General features: G+C 28.3%; 1 protein-coding gene across 3 annotated transcripts; it reads left to right on the plus strand.

Annotated features, from left to right (window-relative positions):
- The first annotated feature begins 8,642 nt into the window (after nt 1–8,642).
- Nucleotides 8,643–17,320, plus strand: LOC109787698 (putative sulfate transporter 3.3). 3 transcript variants are annotated; one of them, XR_003802902.2, is made up of 14 exons: nt 8,643–9,492; nt 9,583–9,631; nt 9,726–9,933; nt 10,046–10,217; nt 10,327–10,392; nt 14,309–14,422; nt 14,569–14,685; nt 15,029–15,155; nt 15,247–15,533; nt 15,868–16,058; nt 16,154–16,233; nt 16,400–16,570; nt 16,733–16,809; nt 16,897–16,941. XR_003802902.2 is itself a non-coding variant. In XM_083071099.1 (14 exons), the coding sequence occupies exons 2-14, from the start codon at nt 9,196–9,198 to the stop codon at nt 17,083–17,085; spliced, it is 1,974 nt and encodes a 657-aa protein (XP_082927225.1). In that variant the 5' UTR covers nt 8,645–8,942; nt 9,054–9,195; the 3' UTR covers nt 17,086–17,320. The 3 variants fall into 3 exon arrangements, 2 of the variants coding, with proteins under 2 accessions (XP_082927225.1, XP_029124914.1); XM_083071099.1 differs by lacking the exon at nt 16,400–16,570 and having other exon boundaries at nt 8,645–8,942; nt 9,054–9,492; nt 16,897–17,320; XM_029269081.2 differs by lacking the exon at nt 16,400–16,570 and having other exon boundaries at nt 8,645–9,492; nt 16,897–17,320.
- The last annotated feature ends 20 nt before the right edge of the window (nt 17,321–17,340 follow it).

Raw genomic sequence — 17,340 nt, forward strand, 5'->3', positions numbered from 1 at the left:
GCATGAGTTTGGTAGAGGGATCCCTAACCTCTTCGTGTCAGGCATGAACCCATTCTCGTTGAGCACTATGCTTCTTTCCTTATTGAGATGCTTTGTTTTAAGAATTAAATTAATAAATAAGGAACCATAAAAGAGCGATTGATATTGTATACTAAGAGAAGTAATTAATGAGTAATGATGTGTACACTTATAAAATTTGTTATGTTAATACTTATGATGATGTATGAAGAGTATTGTTGAGACACCATTGAATGCTATGATGAATTTTGTGATGATGTATATTATGAAAATGTTGATGATGAGATGTGATTAATAAGTCCAGTACTACAAACTAGCACTCAAGGAGTTTAGTATGCATATTGTATTATTGTGATGTGTATATTGAGTCTATGCATACATGTTTTGTTTGCGAGAATATGAATCTATGTAAGTGGGATATCACAGGTCATCTACCTGTGCACAAGGGGTGTTATGGAAACCTTTAACAAAAATGTGAGACTACTATGACCAGCTATAAAACTTTGATAGGATCCTAATAGACATCTCGTAGTTGAGATGGTTTAGGGGATCATTATTGATGACTGGTCTCTACACTATTTCATGGAGTGGTCTCGTTTCATTACTCCTACGATATTTTGTATGTTTGATGATAATAAGATTGACATTACATGCATATAGAGTTAGGAACATTTATTACACGAGTCTTATTTGTAATTGATATATGTTGCTTGACTTGTCGATTATGAATGATGAAAGAATGTATGGAGATAATTATTGTCGATGTAGCAAATGATGTTTATATGGTTGTGAGACGTTATTGATGTCATAAATGTGTGTGTATCCACGTTTATGTCTTATATATGTTATTTTTGGATGAGATATATTCTTACTCCTTGTATTTGTATGTTTATGTTTGAACTGAATGTCACTTGTATGATTAAAACATGTACAAGAAGATGTGTTTGATGAGGGAGAGACATAAAGAGAGATTTTGCTACTAGTGGAAAAAATACTTTTAAAATCGGTCGTTTTTAACTTTTAAAATCGATTTTCTGATTGATTTTAAAAGAGGCAATTTTAAAAAGTAGGACTTTTAACATCGGTCATGCATAAACCGATTTTAAAAGTCTAGCTTTTAACATCGGTTATGGCATGACCGATGTTAAAAGTGGTTAATTTTTTTATAAATAATTGACTTGTTTTAAGAGGATCCTTGAACAAAACTTACAAAACTTGCAAATTTATAAAATACCAGACAATTCATATGTTTTCAATGGACCAAATTACATACAAATGACAAGAGTTGGTAAATGTCAATCATATATATAATCAAAATATTTTTAAAATACATGCATGTAATACATAAATGTGTACATAATAAGTTAAGTAACTTACAAATTATTATGCATCCTAAACTATAAAATGAGTAAAACTATAAACATAACTTGTAGCTAGTCAATGTTTCAATGAAAAATGTAGCTCATTGCTCCCTAAAGATGTTTATATCTTGTAGCGATAATGGTGATCAATCTATAAACATCTGTTAAGAAAATTTAGAACAATTAGAAGTAACTCATAAAACATATGATAAAATGCAAACTTAAAATAAAAATTTTCAAAATTCTAAAACTTACTTCAGCCCACCCAGATACTATTTGTGAATTAACGATAGTATGCATTGCCTTCATTACATAGTATCCACACTCATAGTTTCCTTTTTGCTTATGAGACTACAAAATGAATATAAAAATCAATTTTAGTAGTAATGGTAATTCAAAAGAAAATACCTTAGAAAAAATATCATTACTAAAATAAAATAACTTACTTTAAGAGAGACCCAAAACATTTTTTTCTTTAACTTTGAATCTTTAAGTATATGGTATCCTTCCATAACTCAAATGATAAAAGGACATCATTATTATATTTTAAAATGAAATGTAATGATCAATAAAATAAAGTAGTTTTTGTAAAACAACTTACTTATCTAATATTTGTTTAAAGTCTGCAAGAGGAGGTTTGTGCATCGAACAAATGCATACAGATATATTGTCCATAGGACAAATAATCAGAAGTTGCCAATGAGCACTGCATTGAGAAACTATCAGTAATAGACAATACATTTTTCAAAAATTTATAATCAATTGTATACAAATAGACTTACTTAGAAAAGAAAGGAGCTAAGTAAACTTTTTTATTTCATATTACATATTCAATAAAATATTTTACTCCAATCTCATACTGATCATTTATACGTGATACATGTATCCAACTTCAATTCAATAACCAACTTTTATCCATAACTTCTGTTCTTCATAAAAAAAACATAGACCATGAATGTTAATCTCACTATTTAAATCATTTGTATTAAATTTCAAATGGAAAACTAAGGTTCACTCAATGCGTGCATAAATTTAACATTATATTAATTTATAAAAAAATCAAATAAAGCACCTAATTTTTTTAACACTAAATTACTAAGACATTAATTATATCACAAATTATTAATAAAACACAAATATATAACACATACGTACAAGGTGTCTAATTTTCTAAGTTGGTTGCAAAACGGGCCGTTATGGTTGCAAAATGGGCCATTCTGGTTGCAGTACGGGACATTCCAGTTTTGACATTTGCCCAAACCAACAACGAAATTACAAGGATGAGAAGAGAATGAGAATGTTACCTTGCTATAGTAGTGTTGCAAAGAAAATGAGACGCTTCAAACTTTAGATGATAGCACGAAAGAAAGGAATGGAGGGAAAGATCAAAGAAGGGTTGGAACACGTATAGGCTTTGATAGGAATGGAGGGAAAGATGAAAATGAGAAGTGTATAGTGACATTTTTAAAATCAATTATTGAAGAACCGATTTTGTATGTAATATACAAAATCGGTTCTTAAATAGCCGATCTTAAAAGTAGCATTTTTAAAATCGGCTATTTAAGAACCAATTTTGTATACTACATACAAAATCGGTTCTTAAACGACCAATTTTAAAAGTAACGGAAAAACTTTTTAAAATCGGTTAAAACGTAATCGATTTTAAAACTTGTGTCATTATTTACAAAATTGTTATCGCGTCACTTTTAAAATCGACTACATTTTAACCGATTTTAAAATCTCGATTTTAAAACTGATTTTTATACTAGTGTGCTATGATATTGTGACATCATAATAGAATTTTAATATTAAGTAATTACAATTGTTCAATTTTTGTTTCATTATATTCCCTTATTAGAACTTTATTAATTTAGGTCGTTGTGCTTTGCTTTTATTCAAATACTATTTTATATGTTTTCATTAATTTAATAAAATTATGGTTAAAGTATTATGAACTCTTTTACAAAGCATTGATGAGAAGAATTTCATTATTATTTTCTTTATCGTACAAAATTGTTATATTATAATTTATTTATTTGGAGTAGAATGGTGTCACCATAAATATTTATTTTATATTAAATTTATAATAAAATCTATTTTTAATATATAAATTATATTATAATTAAATTTTATAATAAATATTTTTTAACATATAAATTATATATCAAGTTCATAACAAATAATTAGTATTTTGATATAAAAATATTTTTCTTCATTAACAATTTTTTTAAAAAATATATATTAAAATTTAATTTAGAAAAAAAATATAAAAAAATTATAAATTGAAAGAAATAAGAGGTCGATAAAAATATTTAAAAACACTCTTGGAAAAAAAACTTTTTGAAAAACACCATCATTTAAGAGAAATCCTACAAAATGTTATTATTTAAAATAACTATTCCAATTTGATCTCTCTGTAGATCAATTATATTTAACAATAATACTTTTTAGGATTATTCTTTAATAATAATTTTTAATTGATTTTCTTCTATAAAAGTACTTTTGGATGTTTTTCTCAACCTGTCATATGTTTCAATTAATCTGTTTGACTTAAATCAAAACTTAATATTGTTATAAAAAATTATGACTATTAGAAAACAACTTTATAACACTATGTTTATTATAAATCAAGAATATAAGTATATATATATATATATATATATATATATATATATTTAATAATATTTGTTTATTACAAATTTACATTATAATATAATTAATTTATATATTTAAAAATATTTATATATTATAAATTATAATTATATAAAGTAAACATTTATCTCATATAACGCTTTAATTACTAAAATGTTAGTTTAATTATAATTATTATCTTTTATTAATAATTATAATTCCTTTAAATGGTAAATTTATCCTTTTGTATGTATCAAAAATATATCTCCTCTTTTGTAAACTATATATTTAAGATTTTTTAATTTAGTTGTATATTATAAATTTATGTACCCATTTTTTATTTTATTTTATTTAGTAGAGGGCTAATGCTTGAAACTATATAAGAACAAATCGACGTACAAATACCTCTCAAAACATCACCCAAAAGTACAAGAGCAAACACATGTAGGTGGCTTGTTCAAAATATGCAATCCTACTTGTTGTTGGTGAATAAAAGAAGCTAAGAAATTAGCACTTCTATTACCTTTCCCATATATATGAGAAACCGTGACCTCCCAGTCTTTCAACAATCAATTCCAAACATTGTTCACAATTGCATGAAATAGATGACAAGGCTTCACTTCATGGTTATGAACTATAATGTTAGTTAATTTGGAGTCACTCTCAACCCAAATCTGCTCATGTCCTATCTCTTAAGCATTGTTATTTTGAAGCTTGCTATCATAAGGACTATTATGTCCATAATTGATCTCAATTTGAAATTGAGGTGTGGTGATTTCGTGTTAAACTATGTACTTTTTCTAACTTTCAGACATTTCAGAGAAATTGAGAACTAATAGAGAGAATGTCGACTGTTTGATCATATTGGTATGTAATTATCTTGTTATTACACTCTACATTAACGACTAGTTGGCAAAATTAATAATATTTATATATATAGAAGGTGTTGCATCAAATAAATGTTGTAATTGTCAGTATGTTGAATATTATATGACTTTTATTGGATTTTTATGTAACTTTTGATAAAAGAGAGTACGACATATATAGCAAAAGTGACAATTTATACCAAAAGATATTGACTCTCTTTTCACCCATACAAAAACATGTTTCAATTTTATTATTATTTTTAACTTTTAATCCTTTGTCATAATAGGTAATTTTGATCTTTGAATTTGAGGGTATCAATTGCCAACTTAAACCTATGTATTAATAAATGAACAAACATTGAGTAAATATGACACATAAATATGTGAATAATTTTTCAAAACATTTGATTTTGTTTCTTAAAAGGTTTTTTCACTAGTACAAAAGAGGTGTACTACGTCGAATATTTTAAGCTTTTTACGTCAGAAAACGTACCGACGTAGAAGCGGGAGACGTAAATTTTACGTCGGGGCTTTAAACCCGACGTAAATTTACGTTGGAAATTACGAAACCCGACATAAAAAAGTCATAAAAAAACAAAAAAAAAAACTTAAGAACGCAGGCAGAACGGCCCGTTCTGCTTGCAGAACAGGCCATTCTGCTTCGTAGAATAACAAAAAAAAAACGTCCACTACCTACACAAATAAAACAACCAAAAAATCGAATAAAATAGATAACCAGAGTAGCAATGCTAAGTAGAAAAGTGCTAACGAAACCTTGTTTCATACCTGAGGAGCAGCAACAATGTGCAAATGAGTAACAAAGAGTTCATCCCTCTGCAAAAAACAAGAAAACGATTCAGTAACAAAGAAGAGGGAGAGGGTTTACAGAGAAAAAAATGAAAAGTGATAAGTGAATGCGTGCGGTGTGCCTCGCGCTCTCTTATTCAAATTTGCGTCTTTTTTACGTCGGACCTGGTAGGGTGCGACGTAGATTGGACTTTTTACGTCAGACTTCCCAGGTGCGACGTAGATTGGACTTTTTACGTCGGACCTTACCAGGTGCGACGTAAAAAAGTTCGCAAAAATTACAAAAATGCCACCGCATTTTTTTTACGTCGGATTTTCGTATTTCCGACGTAAAAGGAGTGACGTAATATGCTTATTTCCTACTAGTGTTTTAAGATAAAAACTTTATATATATGATAAATAAGGAATTATGCTTATTATGAAAATTGTTTAACATAAAGGTAACAATGTAGAAAGAACATCAGACGCTTTATCCCTATGGATGTTTAACAAATATATGGTGTTACGTAACATAGTTGAACACGATTAATTAAGTTAATTGTTATATTAACAAAAAGTTAATTAATTTACACCATATATTTGTGCTAAATGCTTTGTAAAAGGTTAGGAATTTATATATACCTTTGTAAAAGCATTTCTAAATCTTTAAAATATATTGAAGATTTTAAGAAGTCTTGTTATTATTAAAACACTTTTTTAGGTGTTTAGAATTTTATAAGTATTTGGTTTTATCAGTTCTTTAACATTGTCATACTTGGTGCCACACATAATTTTAACTTAGTGTTATATTTCAGGGTACTAATTATGGCTCTCATGCTTAGCCTAAACTCCTCTCTTAGTGTCAAAGTCACTAGATTTTCTCTATGGTTCTTGCACTTAACTAGATAAAACCCTTGCATAGTGTGAAAATAATACCTTTCTTTTTATGATTCTCTCTTAGTAGATATCATTCTCTCTTAACGTTTAAAATAGAGTAGTTCTCTATGACCATTACACTTAGCATCACTCTCCTTGCAGGACTAAAGTGACAAATAACATCACCTAGGCTTAGTGTTAGGTCTCCATACTTGCATAGATACACGATTTGCACAATTATAATTTTGTGATTTACAATATTCTTAGATTCTTTAAGCCTCTTGCTCATTCCATTAGTCCAATATTAATTATGAATTTAGGAATTTACTCAAATTAATCTAATATTATTTTATACAATCTAATTCTTTATTAATTTATTAATTCACAATTCAATCGTGACTCTCTCAAGAACTCTAATATATTAATATTTATCACATATATAATTTATCCAATCTAATTACAATAGTAATTAACAATTATACCAACACAAGCATTTATAGAACTTATCATAACAACACACAAATCCACCGATAAGAATTTCATTAAACAACACCATAATCCTACATTGAGAAAAAGTTATGGTAACTTAATATATTTAAACCGTTTGATTTGTAATAATGGATCAGATTGTGACACGTGTACATTTAAGTCAAATTATATATTGTACACGTGTCACAATCTGATTTATTTTTATAAATATAACAATTTAAATGCATTAAATTATCATAACTTTCATATCTCAAAGTTAGAGGATATGAATCCTACACATGTATAAAGCCTAATTATTAATCACAATTAACAAAAAAAATCACGTAAAATTAATAAAAACATATGAATTCAAGAACCATTAATTAACATAATCAAATCATTTAATGCAAAACAAGAATCCTCACGAGGTCTATGGCAAACTCTTCTACCTACAAACAACCCTTACTATACCTATGTGTGAGACAACCTACTTCTCATGAAAAGAACCTCCAAAGATAAGACTACAAACGAATGATGACTTCCTCAAAGTTCTTCTCCAGAATCACAATGTTATGAGATAATAAAATTCAAAGATAACACACAAAAAATGAAATAAATTAAATTTAAACTACAAAAAAAAAACTTCTTTTCAAGAAGACATATTAGACTCATATGTTAAAAGCCCTACAACTTCCAAATCCAAATTTTATTAATTAAAGACCTCTTTTATTTATCTAAACATATTCAATTATAAAACTCATTTAATAACAACTTATTTTCTCAAATATTTAATTTGGTTAAAAATACATATTATTATTTTAATTATAAAATCTGGTCAATGTTACAAAAATATATTACGAACTCAATTTAGATAATTATGATCGATATATATATATATATATATATATATGAAATTTATATATTAATTCGTAACCAAAAAATTTATATACATTAATTACAATATATATACCAAAACTTAAAAATAATCCTTAATAACTTAATTTTTAAGTTTTGGTATATATATTGTAATTAATGTATATAACTTTTTGGTTACGAATTAATATATAAATTTCATATATATATATATATATAATTTGCTAATAATTATTTCTTTGTTCATAATAATTAAAATAATAGGTAAACTATACATTTTTTTTTGTTAATTTAAATCCTAATATGTTATTTTACAACAAGAGAGTCGTAGCAAGTTAATATCTATTAATAATATATTACTGTACATAGACTATTAAAAAATTCGTGTACATAAATAATTTAGATATTTTTGCTCATCAGAATAACTTTTTGAGTTAAAGGATGTTTGACTGTTAATATATACATATATTCATTATAAATAGAAATTCCATAAATATATATGTTTATTACGTGTAACTTTGTCTGAATAAAAGATATTTATATGATTGAAGAAAATCCCCAAACTAAGAATATGGAATTTGGTTCTAATGCATACATTAAAAAAAAAAAAAAAAAAAAAAAACAGAATCAATCCAAGTTATGAAAAAAAATTGAACCAAACAGAGCTTAATTTGCTTGATTGTATGGCGGTAAGAAGCCAATCAATACGTAGTAAAATTTCCTTCTTAAATACGACAATTGTTGAAGCCAAAATCCTATATAAGCAATGATGCCACACGTAAACTCATCAGAGAACTACGTCATGTAAACATGTTGGTAGGAATCTGTGAACCAAAATCATTTTGCTAATGATGTGAGTAATGTTGGAGTGGAGTTTGAATGTTGCAAGTGATGATTTCACCCTTCAACTTAAGCATAGAGTCTCTTAGAAGTGATATGGAATTTTAACATGATTTCAACAAATATTGTGGGGCCTAATTTTCCTGGTTGAAAAAGAAAGTGTCCAAATTTGTGAGGAGAATGTGTAGAATATTAACAGAACCGTATAGTATACCCACTACAGGCACAGCTCCCGCTACCCCTTCTCGTGTTTTGATTTCTGAAATTACATCTCATATTTGTTGTTGTTATCCTCTTGTACTTTTGTTGACATAGGTGAGATCTTGTTTTATAGGCGGTCTTGCATAAGAGTTGATTACTGGGGTAGGTCATAGAGGCTAACATAATAAAAGGGCACTATTGTTCAAAGTTCAAACCTCAAGAAGCTAACTAAGCTACACATACCTCACCATTTCATATAGTTCTGTTCCCCTCAAATGGAGGCTAATGCTTGCACTATGCATTCCCATTGCTTAGAAATGACCATGGAAGTGCACCAAGTTGTTCCACCACCCCACAAGAGTACCCTACAGAAACTTAAGGCCAGACTCAAGGAAACCTTTTTTCCTGATGATCCTCTGCGCCAATTCAAGGGACAACCTCTTAAGAGAAAGCTAATCCTTGGAGCTCAATATGTGTTTCCTATTCTTCAATGGGGTCCTAAGTACAACCTTAAACTCTTTAAATCTGATCTTGTTTCTGGTCTCACTATTGCTAGCTTGGCCATCCCACAGGTTTGTCAAGTTCTAGTCCTCTCTTTGTCTCTTGATCATAAAATGTTCATTGTTCAATTCTCTCATTCAATTATGGGCTTTTTCATTCAGGGAATAAGTTATGCTAAGCTTGCAAGTCTTCCTCCAATTGTGGGACTTTGTGAGTGTATTGATTTTGATTTATCTCCAAAAGATTGTGCTAATTTATGTTGCTTGCTTATTATGGGTTGTTGTGTTGGACTTGCATATTTCAGATTCTAGTTTTGTTCCCCCACTTGTTTATGCTGTTCTAGGAAGCTCAAAGGACCTAGCAGTAGGACCTGTTTCTATTGCTTCTCTTGTGTTGGGATCCATGCTGAGACAAGAAGTGTCTCCCACAGCAGAACCTGTTCTGTTTCTTCAGCTAGCTTTTACTTCAACGTTATTTGCTGGTCTCTTTCAAGCTTCTCTTGGAATCCTTAGGTAATCACTTTCCCTTTATATTAAACAATTTTATTTTTTATTTTTTGCAATCTGAAAAGGTATAAGAATCATTCTGATGTGTAACATAAGGAGTTATTATCAATGATTGCAGGCTAGGCTTTATCATTGATTTTCTATCTAAGGCCATCCTTATTGGATTCATGGCTGGAGCTGCTATAATTGTCTCACTGCAACAGTTAAAGAGTCTGCTTGGAATCACACATTTCTCAAATCAGATGGGGCTAGTTCCTGTCATGAGTTCTGTTTTTCACAACATACATGAGGTTACTTATTCTTAATTTTTACACACAAACACAAACAACCACATAGAATTCTACTCCATCTCTATATTCTCTCTTAAAATAAAATCTGTTTGTGGTTTCTCTTGTACAGTGGTCATGGCAAACAATCTTGATGGGGATTTGTTTCCTGATGCTACTACTATTAGCGAGACACGTTGTACGTTGTTCTCTTCAATCATTTCTTACTTTTTTTTTTCCCTCTCCTTTTCTTTTACTTATTTGCACTTTTTTGTCTTACTATATTTTTCACATACAGACTACCAAGTTAAGACACCTTTAGAAAGCATATATTTTATATAATATGGTATACTTTAAGTCACTCCCTACTAGCAATTAACTTCCAAGAAATAAGACAAGACCATTAACACAACATCATATATTATCTGACATATATAATTCCAGCGGCACCTATCAAACACCTGGGTCAGGACTCAGGATTACACCTACACCTTGGGTTCACACACTGACACAGTTTCATAGTCATAGTTATGATGCACTCCAAGACCCAAGTTCATCCTTTGTAACCGTAAACAAGGCTATTTTTGCTGAGTAATATCTTAAAGAGATTAATTATCCTATAATAATTTTTTCATTAATTCTTTTATAATTCACAAAAATACTAAATAAAAAATTTGAAGTAAATAGAATTATAATTTAAAAATATTAATATGTTCTTCATTTGATATAATAAAAAATATTATTAAAAAAATTGACATTTATTAGTTAAATAATTTATTTTTTTAAAGAGATTAATTATCCCAATAAAGTTTTATTAGTTATTTTAATGTTTTATAAAATATTAAATAAACTAAATCCATTTAATAGTTAAATATTTTAAAAAAAATTAGTGTTTTTCATTTGGAAAATAAATTTTATTTATAAAAATTAAATTAATTTAATTGATTGATTAAATGTCTTAATTATTATAAAATTAATAGTTAATTTAATTTTCCAATAATAATTTTATTTTTCATTAATATTTAATAATACTTAAAAAAAATTTTGTTTGACATAAAATTCATTAGAACTACTATTATGAATTACTTTTTATTATTTATTTATATCATTTGGAGATTTTTTTTTTTACTAATACGTATATATTTCATTTTACTTTTTTTTTTTTTAACTTCTATGACATATATTGTTTATTATCTCTCCTTCACTTTTATCTTCTTTTCACCTCTTACACCCTATAATTGAGAAGTACATGAAGAAGTTAAACTTTAATAATATATTTTAAGTAAACAGTTAGAATTAAATTTAAATAAATTTATATTGACAACTCATATATTTATATTTTTATGATTATTTTTTCTCATTTTAAAATACGTGATGACATTGAATTTTATTATATATTAAAAAAATTATTTAGTGAATTACACAATAAATATTTGTAAAATATGAAAGAAATCAAATTAAAAATAAATAAGAAAACACTGATTTACTTGATAAAAAATATTTTATTGACGAAAATACATATTAAAAAATAAAAATTGATATTTAAAAATTTAATTTTTTATTTTAAAAATTAATTAATTAATGATATGTGCTTTGAAGATGATTTGTAATATCTTATTTTTTTTTTGGAAAATATTGAATATTAATTAAAAAAATATAAAAATTAAATATTTCCTTTGATTAAATTATTATTTCAAGAAAAATATTAATTTAATTGATATAAAATAATATAAGATATATAATATAAAATAAAAGGATAAATGACTCTATGTATAAAAATGTTTTCAAAACAATTATCTTATGCTAAATGATCAAGTTTGAATCCTATAAAATAAAAAATAAAAAACTATACTTTAAAATATAAAATATAATTATAGCCTATAAAATCTCAAGCGTGTGATTCAGCCGTAGGGGTTGATTCACGCTTAAGCAAGGTCAGGAGTTCGAATCCTGCCTTGTGTATGCAGCTGCGTTAAATTTTAGGGCCAGCTATCCCACCCTTTGAGGTGCCTCCAACTAGGCATGGCAATCTAACCCGCTCCCGTGGGTACCGCCCGAACCTGCCCCGATTTGGATGGGGAAAACTTGATAGGCGGGGATGTTAATACCCACCCCAAAAAAGAAAAAAAAAATAGGAGCGAGGGCGGGGCGGGGAAACCCAAACCCTGCCGGAGGTGGGGATGGTGACCCAGATTTTATCCCCGGCGAGTAGCGGGGGCGGGAACAGTTTAAATTTGCGGGGGCGGGAGCGGGGAACGTAAAACCCGCCCCGCCCCGCCCCGTTGCCATGCCTACCTCCAAAGCAGTAGAGACGAAAAAAAAAATTATAGCCTATAAATTAATACAAAAATAATAACTGAAATTTTAATAAATTCTTAGTTTATTATATATATATATATATATATATACATGTGTGTGTGGTGCATGTGTGCACGTGTATAAATCAATATTTATAATATAAAATAAAAAATTATACTTTAAAATTTAAAATAAATAATTATAATTTTATAATTACTTAATTAATAGTTAAGATTTGCTTAAAAAAAATTAATAATTAAGATTTTTACAATTTATAAATAATAATAATAATATATACAAGAGTACGCACAAATCATTAGTTATAATATAAAATGAGAAACTTATATTTTAAAAAGACAAAATATATTTATATTCTATAACTACAAAATAAATAATCAACAAACAATGTTTTTTTTTAAGAAAACTTTTAAGAATGGTCTTACAATAACATTGGACGTAAACCATGGAATTGAAGATATCAAGCAACGATAAAGAATTAATTTTTTCAATTTTAATATGAGAAGATTAAGCAGTTAAAATAAAATTTTTACATTATGACTGCAAAACTCTAAAAACTATAAGTATAACAGTAAATTTTATTATAAAATTAATATGTTAAATATGTGTGAATGTAGGTTATAAAGTAATTGTTCATATATCCAGCCTTTAAAATTTTTTAAATAAATATTCATATCCAAATTCAAACCCATTTAACGACCAAATTTTCGGAAAATTGTCGGCTCTAACTGCACGAGACTGCAAATTGAGCTATCACGATCAAAAAAGCACAGAAAACAAAAAAAAATTCTTTTGTCATTGAACACATGATTTAACCTGACATAAAAAATCATTTAAAATAAGTTATGTCAGTTTTTTTTTTTTCTTTCATAAATTCTACAAACTAGTCCAACAACGCAAAAATTAGAAGTCATACATCAACCATTCAATTGATCAAGATTGATAATAAATCAATCTTCATTGGAATTTATTGGTATAATTGAAGTGATTTATATCTTCATACTTGTTTTAATCTCTTTTAGAATTTCTCAGTGAGAACGAAAAATTTTGTACCTTCATATTTATTTAAAAATATTTAAAAGTTATCAATACTTATTAAATTAATTGATGTTATAAATAGGTTTTAAATCTTAAAGTCTTGGATTTAAATTTTAGATTTATAAAAATAATTAATTTTTGATATTATTTTTTTATTATTAAAAATTCAAAGGTAAAAAAGTTCAAAGTTATATACACATAAAATTAATTAATTATATAATAATATTTTTTATTATTTAAAAATTTAAAAGTAAAACAGTCTAAAAATTATATATATGAAAATAAAAAATTATTTTTATATATAGGTATAAATTATACATTTGTACACTTTAATAATAAAAAGAATGTTAATAGTTTTTTATATACTTTTTTTATTATTATTTTATGCTAAGTTTCACAACAAAAAATATAATTTTTTTTCAACAAGATCCATAACATAAATTCATTCAAACTTAACAAAATGTATTATGCGTTACTTTTAGCTCTTTTTTTATATAATAAAAATCAAACCTCAACATCTTTTTAATGTTCTTGTAAACCTACTATCATTTCGAAAGTATCCATTATTAACTTTGTAATTGAAAATAGATCTATAAAATTGAAGATCTTCTTCGAGGCTGAAAACTGTTTAAAATAATAGGCTAATTGTATAGTCTACTCATGTAACTAAAATGACATGCATAGGCAACTTCTTTCACAAGTCAAAACTAATGCAGTCATGCAAGTATTATTGACTAATTCATGAAAATAAATACATGCAGAGTATCAGAAAACCAAAACTATTCTGGGTCTCAGCTGGAGCTCCTCTTGCATCTGTCATCATTTCTACTCTTCTGGTTTTTGCAATTAAGGCTCAAAATCATGGCATCAGTGTAGTAAGTCATTGTTCTTATCCCAACTCTTTTTGCTTCTGAAATCATTATTTGTCCAGCACTAAGTTTTTGAGCCGCTTAAAAATAACTGTCAGCTTAATTACTAAATAAATATATTGTTGTCTACTGATTTTTCAATTTGTTGCTAGATTGGAAAATTGCAACAAGGAATAAATCCTCCTTCATGGAATATGTTGCTTTTACATGGAAGTCACCTAGGCCTAGTCATGAAAACTGGGATTATCACTGGAATTTTGTCCCTCACTGTAAGTTTCATATTTTTCTTTTCCCTTTTTGTATTTTTTTCCAAACTTCTTTAATTTTATTTATTTTAGTCCTGCAGTGGACTTGTAAACATCTGAAAATAATTTTTAATGAAAAATGTTGATAACATCCTTTCCACCAGACTATATGCAAAATTCATTGGATCCTATTCTTATTCTTGTCACTTTCCCATTCATTGTTTAGTGGAATAAACCTAAAATGTTTGAGAGTCTATTAATTATATTTATAGTTTTGACATAGGTACAAAAGTAGAAGTAACATGATATTTACACATGTATAACTGATTTTATTGGTAAAAATAATCGACATTGATTTTTTTAACAGGAAGGTATTGCAGTAGGAAGGACATTTGCAGCTCTTAGAAACTACAAAGTTGATGGAAATAAGGAAATGATGGCAATTGGATTTATGAATGTGGTTGGCTCTTTCACTTCTTGCTATGTTACAACAGGTTTCTGTTTGCAACCTAAAAACCTTTTACAAAAAGGCTTTTCCTAAGCTTATGAAGCATAAAATTTACTCATTTAAACTATGAAATTCAGGTGCTTTCTCTCGGTCAGCTGTTAATAACAATGCAGGAGCAAAAACAGCTGTGTCAAATGTAGTGATGTCTGTGACAGTCATGGTAACACTCCTTTTTCTCATGCCATTGTTCCAATACACACCTAATGTCGTGTTGGGTGCAATTATAGTCACAGCGGTAATCGGCCTCATTGATGTCCCTGCTGCTTGTAACATTTGGAGGATAGACAAATTTGATTTCCTTGTGATGTTGGTTGCTTTCTTGGGTGTTCTTTTTATCTCTGTCCAGGGAGGCCTTGCTCTTGCTGTAAGTTCATTTATTTATTCAGTTTTTGCTCATAATGTTCGCATTGTGAACATTATTACCATGAATTTGCCTTTTTGTACAATGCCTACAAGGCTACACCTATAATTTTTCTAGACAGTTTTAATTCTCTTGACACTAATAGCTATTTATAAGCTTTTTGTATTTCTTGTCTAACAAGACCAAGAGCTTTTGCATAAATCATATCTCTGCATTTTAAACAAGGAAGTGACTAGAATGCAGAGAAATTTTGTGTGGAAGCTTTTAGTCCCTTCTTTGCAAGTAGAACAAAATATAGCTCTTTTTGATTGACAAGGGTTTCAATGCCATTGATCAGGTCGGGTTATCAACTTTTAAGATACTCCTGCAAATTACAAGGCCGAAAACAGTAATGTTGGGAAAGATACCAGGAACAGACATATATAGAAATCTTCACCAATACAAGGAAGCTGTGAGAATACCTGGTTTTCTTATTTTAAGCATCGAGGCTCCCATCAATTTTGCTAACATTACATATCTCAATGAGAGGTTTGTTTCAACTTTGTAAATTTTATGATGTAAATTTTATTTTGGTACATAGATGTTGTTCCTCCCATTACTTAACTATTGGCATGTTATGTTAGAACATTACGATGGATTGAAGAAGAGGAAGACAGCATAAAGGAACAACCAAGCCTTCGATTTTTAATATTGGAAATGTCAGGTAACTTGATTAGTTTTTGATACAACAAGGTGGAACTTCATAGTCTTCATTTCTGGTGAATCTTATACTTTCTATAGCATTGTGGCATTCGGTTCATAATTTCTGGTGGGAATCACTTCTCTAATCATAAACATTTTTTCCTGTGTTCTTTATTACTAATTTTTAGGTTGTTGAACCAAGAAAAATAAAGTGGTAATAAGACAATCTTAAATAATCGAAGTCCTGCTGTAATCTAAGGATGCTCTCTCCTCCAATTTTCAACATACATGTCCATCAAGTTCCATACGTGCACCTAACTTGCTTATTTGATAGGTTGAGGAGTAAATAATAATCACTTGTAAGACTTCATTTTTTTTTCATAAAATGAAGCAGTTGAGTGCATTGCAGTGCACTGGCTATACAAGCATATCACTGAACATATTTCATCTACCTAGTTACCCTGCAAACGGTACTCACTCATTCAGAAAAATAATGTATCACTTCTCTATTGAATTTTCAGCTGTGAGTGCCATTGACACAAGTGGAATCTCACTTTTCAAGGAGTTGAAAACAACGCTGGAAAACAAGGGTGTTGAGGCACGGATTCTAAACTCTTAACATATATAGTTTTTGATAGATATGTCTCAAATCTCAATCGTGACTAATTCATTTGAGTTGTGACAGCTTGTGTTGGTCAATCCTCTCTCCGAGGTCATAGAAAAGCTGAAAAAGGCAGATGAAGCTAATGATTTCATTCGAGTAGATAATCTTTTCTTGACGGTTGGAGAGGCTGTAGCGTCACTCTCATCAGCAATGAAGGGCCAATCATCGACCATTACGGAAGGGCTACACACAATTGTCTCATGTAATTGATAAATAAAAACTGCAGAATATATAAGCAAAAGTAAAAAAACGAAACAGAAGCAGCAGCAAGACAAGCATAGAATTTGCATAAAATTAATCACTGTAACATCATATAGTTTAAACAATTAAAGTGAAATGTAATTTTGTCATGTGTGGTTCTGATTTTCCTCGCAAGCATTGTGGTCATAACTTAAATGGGAACTACTTGTTGCTTGTTAATTCAATCGTTGAAGTTGATTTTCAAGCAGTTTTCAACTCATCTAA

Source organism: Cajanus cajan, chromosome 3 (assembly GCF_000230855.2).
Source record: "Cajanus cajan strain Asha chromosome 3, NIPB_CcT2T_4, whole genome shotgun sequence".
In the NCBI taxonomy this organism is placed as follows: Eukaryota; Viridiplantae; Streptophyta; class Magnoliopsida; order Fabales; family Fabaceae; genus Cajanus; species Cajanus cajan.

What these genes read in the sequence shown, in the direction of transcription:
- LOC109787698 (XM_029269081.2), top strand. Translation starts at nt 9,196, where the DNA reads ATGGAGGCTAATGCTTGCACTATGCATTCCCATTGCTTAGAAATGACC. An exon ending in AAAATCATGGCATCAGTGTA is followed by an intron (nt 14,423 to 14,568) that starts GTAAGTCATTGT and finishes ATTTGTTGCTAG; the next exon opens with ATTGGAAAATTGCAACAAGG. An exon ending in TTTAATATTGGAAATGTCAG is followed by an intron (nt 16,234 to 16,732) that starts GTAACTTGATTA and finishes TTGAATTTTCAG; the next exon opens with CTGTGAGTGCCATTGACACA.